The 5,691-nt window shown below is 34.2% G+C and overlaps 1 protein-coding gene across 1 annotated transcript; it reads right to left on the bottom strand.

Annotated features, from left to right (window-relative positions):
- Window positions 1–3,371: 3,371 nt before the first annotated feature.
- LOC307154534 (GTPase IMAP family member 9-like) lies at window positions 3,372–5,246 on the bottom strand. The gene is made up of 2 exons (XM_079864548.1): window positions 5,138–5,246; window positions 3,372–4,842 (listed from the first exon to the last, which is right to left on the bottom strand). Exons 1-2 carry the CDS (start codon window positions 5,154–5,156, stop codon window positions 3,968–3,970), a joined length of 894 nt encoding a protein of 297 aa, XP_079720674.1. The 5' UTR covers window positions 5,157–5,246; the 3' UTR covers window positions 3,372–3,967.
- Window positions 5,247–5,691: the final 445 nt, after the last annotated feature.

Consider the following 5,691-nt stretch of genomic DNA (forward strand, 5'->3'; position numbering starts at 1 on the left):
GAATCACAAAGCTGCTGCTAACAAGATAAACCAAACTATCTCAATAAGTTTCATTTTTCAGATCACAGCATGATTATGTCAAAACATAACCAACACTATCAGATCACACTTTGCTTTGACAAACAACAGTAAAATCTAAAGTAAACATATAAGGGTCAAGACCCCAACTAAAGCAAACACTATTCTCCATAACGGTGGCTTACAATTTGTGATGTTCTCCTTCAGTGATTCTGCTTGTTATCATCAGGTGTCTTCAATAATGCTCAATCATCACTAAATTAATCACTTAATTATCTCATTAACTTTAACACTCTTGAGTGTTAATTTAATACTCATATTTTAACATTTTACACGTGTGGACTCATATACACTTCCAGCCCCAGGAGTGTTAATTTAACACCGCTCCATCTGAAAGCAGGTGATGGCGATTTACTACTAATCAAGGAACCGGCTTTACTGATGAGATGCGCATAACAATATCACGATATATATCGCCCAGCCCTAGTTGTAGTTCTTGTGTTTCTCTTTCCTTCAGTGATTCTGCTTGTTAACAGCAGGTGTTCATCACTAATGTTCAATCATCACTCAATTAATCACTTAATTATCTCATTAACTTAAACACTTTTATCACTCTTTAGATTGGGACAATATGTACTGAGCAGTGTTGATTTAACACTGGGGATTTTGCTGTGTTCCTGTAACGTTGTAGTAATCATGAAGACCTAGATTAGCTGGTTCAGGTGTGTTTGGTTAGGGTTGGAGCTAAACTCTGCAGGAAAGTGGATATCGCTGTCCAGAGCTGTGGACCCCTGATATAGATCAGTGGTTCCCAAACCTGTCCTGAAGGACCCCCAACACTGCACATTTTCTTTGTCTCCCTAATCAAACACACCTGATTCAACTCATCAGCTCATTAACCCATGTGATAATTCCCGGACCTCTGTTGTTGCTGCAGGATTGTAATGGATTGCACCTCCTGTGTGGTGGGATTTACATATTATTTACTTATTGCATAATCAATTAATCAGTATCTCGCTAATTTTGTTAATTATTTGGTGTATCCATTTTGTGCCTTGAACCATGTACTGTATATATGCATATGACTTGTATTGAAAACTGAAGATAGTCTAATATGGGCCGAATCATTTATTGTATCTTATTTTTCATTTTTGTGCACAGTCACTTTTTTTGTAATTTGTTGTAATTTTAAATGAAAATCTTCAGTAAAATATTTTCCAGTGAATCTTGGATTTTAAACTTTTACATTTTAAGCAGATTCCTCTTTTTTTTTTATTATTATGTGAATTGAACCTACACCCAGAAAACACTTGTGACATACAAAATGGCGCAGGACTTATAAAGCATTCATTTGGATCAAACCATTACAGTTTAAAAAGGCATCTTCATCTTTTCTATGATACAAAGTACAAAGGTATGTGATCTTCATAATATGAACACAGATATAGATCTGTGAAACAGAAGTGCGGCTGCTCTTTACAAACAATTCCTGACATAGGACAAAGATAAACCAATGTACTGATAAGTAAATAAAGGTCTATTGTGAGCTTATTTTTACAGAAAGCAGGTTATGACTTATCAGTAATCTTACATGCTCATAACCTGCTTGCTTTAAAGATAAGCTCACAAACAGATAAACACAACTTTCAGTTCCAAAAACAGATGAAACACTATTATAGCCTAATGCAATGTCTATTTTCATTTACTGTATTTATTTTATTCTCATCTCTTTTATTTTTTGTGTACGATGTTTTTTTAACGATTAACAATTTGTTGCTCTTGGTCCTCCTTCACTCAAAAAAATGTTTATTGGTTTTTATTTTTATAAATTAATATTTTTACATTCAACCAAAACAAATAATCCAGTTTTCACAGCAAAAACTCCAGTGTTAAATGAACTCTCCTGTGAGTTTATATTGCTCCAGACTCAATAGTGTTGAAGTGTTGAAATATGAGTGTTAAATGAACACTCAAGAGTGTTAATGAGCTAATTAAGTGATTCATTGAGTGATGATTGATCATTATTGAAGACACCTGATGTTAACAAGCAGAATCACTGAAGGAGAAAATCTATTGTTTCACCGTTATGGTGATCAGTGTTTGCTTTAGTTGGGTTCTTGACCCTTAAATCATTAACGTTAGATTTTGTTTGGCTGTTGTATCTGGGGGGGGGGGGTCAGTGCGCGGATGAGGAGGAGGAGGGAGGGTCTAGCTAGCCTCCGTTTTGTTTGACAATACTTTAAACGTCTACAAGAAGTGACGTCACCCAACATCACTCAGAGCACCTTTAAATGTTAATGTTTAATGTTACTAGAATGTTACCTAAAGATTAGTAACTGTTAGTTCCTGAAACATTCTTTCAATCATCTTTCGAAAGAGTAATAAGAACACAAACTACAATTTTATTCAGAAACAGCCTTAGATGAATGAAGATAAAAGACATCAACTCCACAAACAGCATTACCAGCATCACTTATTACTAACCAGACTGACTTTATTTCTGTCAGACGTCTACAGAAGTTCTTATTGAGAAATAACAGAGGTTTAGATGTTGATGTCTTATTGAAAATGTTTCGTTTGAGGTCACCATCATGGAGATCAGTGTTTGCTTTAGTTGGGCTCTTGAACCTGTATTTTGAACTTGAGCCAAAGTTTTTATTTTGTTTTTTTGTTTAGTTTGTTTGATTCTTTGATGATGGTGAAAATATAACTGTGAACTTGAGGTTTTGTTTGATTTCTGTGAAAATAATGAAACTATTACTGTGAAACTGAACTTTCTTTGTGTGATTATGATTCATGTTTGTTTGTAACCAGTGTCTTAAAGAGCAATTATGGGTAAAAAACATTATTTGACAAGATTAAGCTTGTCTGGTGCCCGAACTAAGTCTATCAGTTGGTTTAATTTGTGTGGTTTATATATATATATATATATATATATATATACATCTTTAATTTGCTGATTTAAATTCTAATTGTGGCCTGCCACCGTTACAACATGTCAGCCAAGAGCAAAGAAATAAACCAGAACTGGACCTTATCTGAGCCACAAAATCTGTGTATATTAAATATGGAGTCATCTCAGCCTTAATAAGCCTGTTAACAAGCAGAATCACTGAAGGAAAGAAGAGAACAGAAAAAGAGACGAGCAGAAACACAAGAACTACAACTGACTTCAGCCACAGCCTTAGATGAAATCAACTGAAGATAAAAGAAGACATTAAATCTGTGAAGATCTCAGCAGAGGAGGATTAAACAACTCCACAAACAGCATTACACATTCTTAAACCGATCGTTATGGTCCCATCTTTACCACAATTATCTGTTACAAATGAAAGTTTTGACAACTTTACATGAACAATTTTGTGAATGAATTTATTATCAATTAATTTTATTTATCAATCAAGTGAAAACATTTCATTTCATTTTAAACATATGTTAACAATTAAAAGACAAAATGTATGATTTATATATATACATGTGTGTATGTGTGTGAGTGAGTTGTAATCACACTCTTCCAGTACTCAGTGTCCCATTTCGTGTGATATTTTTTTATATTATTTAAGTATTTAAGGTAAAAAATTCAACCCTGTCTAATCAGACAAATCTTTCTATTGTTTAGTGTCAGATAGTTTTACATAAAGTTTTAAACAAGTGAACCTGCAGATAATTACGACAAATCATTTAACATTGATTAAAATGATTGTGAATTAAATGTATTAAATGATTGCTGTTTTCTGTCTGTTAAATCATTTATACCAAGTCTTCATCATGTAGTCTAATAATTTCACCCCCTGTAGTTCAATCGTAATTGTAAAAATGTAAAAAGCTTCACAGCACAGATACACACCTACTTTTCCTCATGCAGAGCAAGAACACATTGACATTTAGTCTTTTTGACAATAAACATACACAATTTTTCTATTTTACAATATTTACAATACATATTCTTCTACAGTTTATTCTTGATCGCTACAGCAACTGCTCGTACTGTTTGTATTATTTTACAAACTACTCTTCCAACTATTACTCCAACTACCCCTGCTCCTACTAGTACTAGTACTACTCCAACTAATACTTTAATTACTTCCTTTACTTGTGCTTCGGCTGCTGCTGCTGCTGATAATACTATTACAATTGCTACTACAAATGCTATTACGTCACTGCATTCCTCCAGCTTTGCCTGGGCTTGACGGGCTTCCCAGCAGTCTCCACTGCTTAGCCTTGCCTGGGCTTGACGGTACATCTCATTAGTGTAGTGCTTCCCTTCATTTTTCAGCACCATTTTATCAATCTTCAACAGCAGCTCATTGACTTGATCCTGATTCTTTCTGTCCTCATTGTTGAATGCATGATATCTGCCACCACAGCTAATTATCAAACGTCGCAGATCTCGACTGTCTTCTATGTGATCCTGCAGTGGTCTGTTGCTCAGTGAATCAGCGTGAGTCAACAGAATGATGGTGTGACGAGCAGCTTCTACTCCAAAGTTTTTCTGAATCCAGTTCACTGTGTTCATCTTTTCCTCTGTGTATCTTTCGTCCAGTCTGATGACCAGCAGGAACACATGAGGACCAGGAGCAGACATTTCCATACACTTCTTTATCTCAGCCTTCACTTCATTTTCCTTTCCTTTTGAATCTTGCAGGCCTGGAGTGTCGATTATCGATATGTTCCTTCTACCTTTTCTTGTCTCTTTTTTCTCAGATTTTTGTGTAACTGACTCTGGATTAAAATCCACTTGAAACTCATCTCTGCCCAGGATTGTGTTTCCTGTTGCACTCTTTCCAGCTCCAGTCATTCCCAACAAAACAATCCTCAGATCTCCTGAAGTTGGAGGGAAAAATTGTTTTCAAAATAATAACATACAAACTTGTCTTTAATAAAACATTTGGTTTAGGTATATATATATATATATATATATATATATATATATATATATATATATATATATATATATTTTTTTTTTTTTTTTTTTTTGGTAATTTTTAGCAATGGCTTTGTTTATTAATAAATACAACAATTTTGTTGTTAGGTGATCACATTTTGTTAGAAAGTCCGGAATAAGATACATTTTCTTCTTGATTAACTGCATCAGATTAATCAGGTGAGTTTTACTGACCTTTAATTGGTGGTGCCATTTCTGTAGAAATCCTCTTTTTCGGTTTCAGATGCTCAACGATCACTTACATCTGCAGTGCTCACTGCTCTCTCTCTCTCTTTCTTGATCTGGATGAATGACAAAAGAAAGGACTGACTGGGAGTGCTCAGGTTAACGCCCCTTATTTAAATAATCATATAATCACATGACTACAGCTGCAAATGTGTTTCGATTTAGCATTTCAGAGATGCTTGTCATATTTAATATTATGTACTAAAATAATAATAATAATAATAATGCCCTGAAGAAGGCCCCATGCCGCTACGCGTGGGCATTTTAAAGTTGTCCAGTTAGGACATGTCATTTTTGTAATAAAGACATTTTAATTAAGGAGTTCTCTACATTGCCTCAATAATAATAATAATAATAATAATAATAAATCTTTTTTTAAGTTTTAATTTACTCAGATGCCTCTTAGACAATTTACTTCTAACTTGTTTAATATCAATTGTCACAGATTTGTTTAGCTGATGGGGGAGATGTTTTTCTGAAACTGACCTGTGACCAGTTTTGTT

The sequence above is a fragment of the Squalius cephalus genome (genome assembly GCF_949319135.1).
Source record: "Squalius cephalus genome assembly, chromosome: 2".
NCBI lineage: Eukaryota > Metazoa > Chordata > Actinopteri > Cypriniformes > Leuciscidae > Squalius > Squalius cephalus.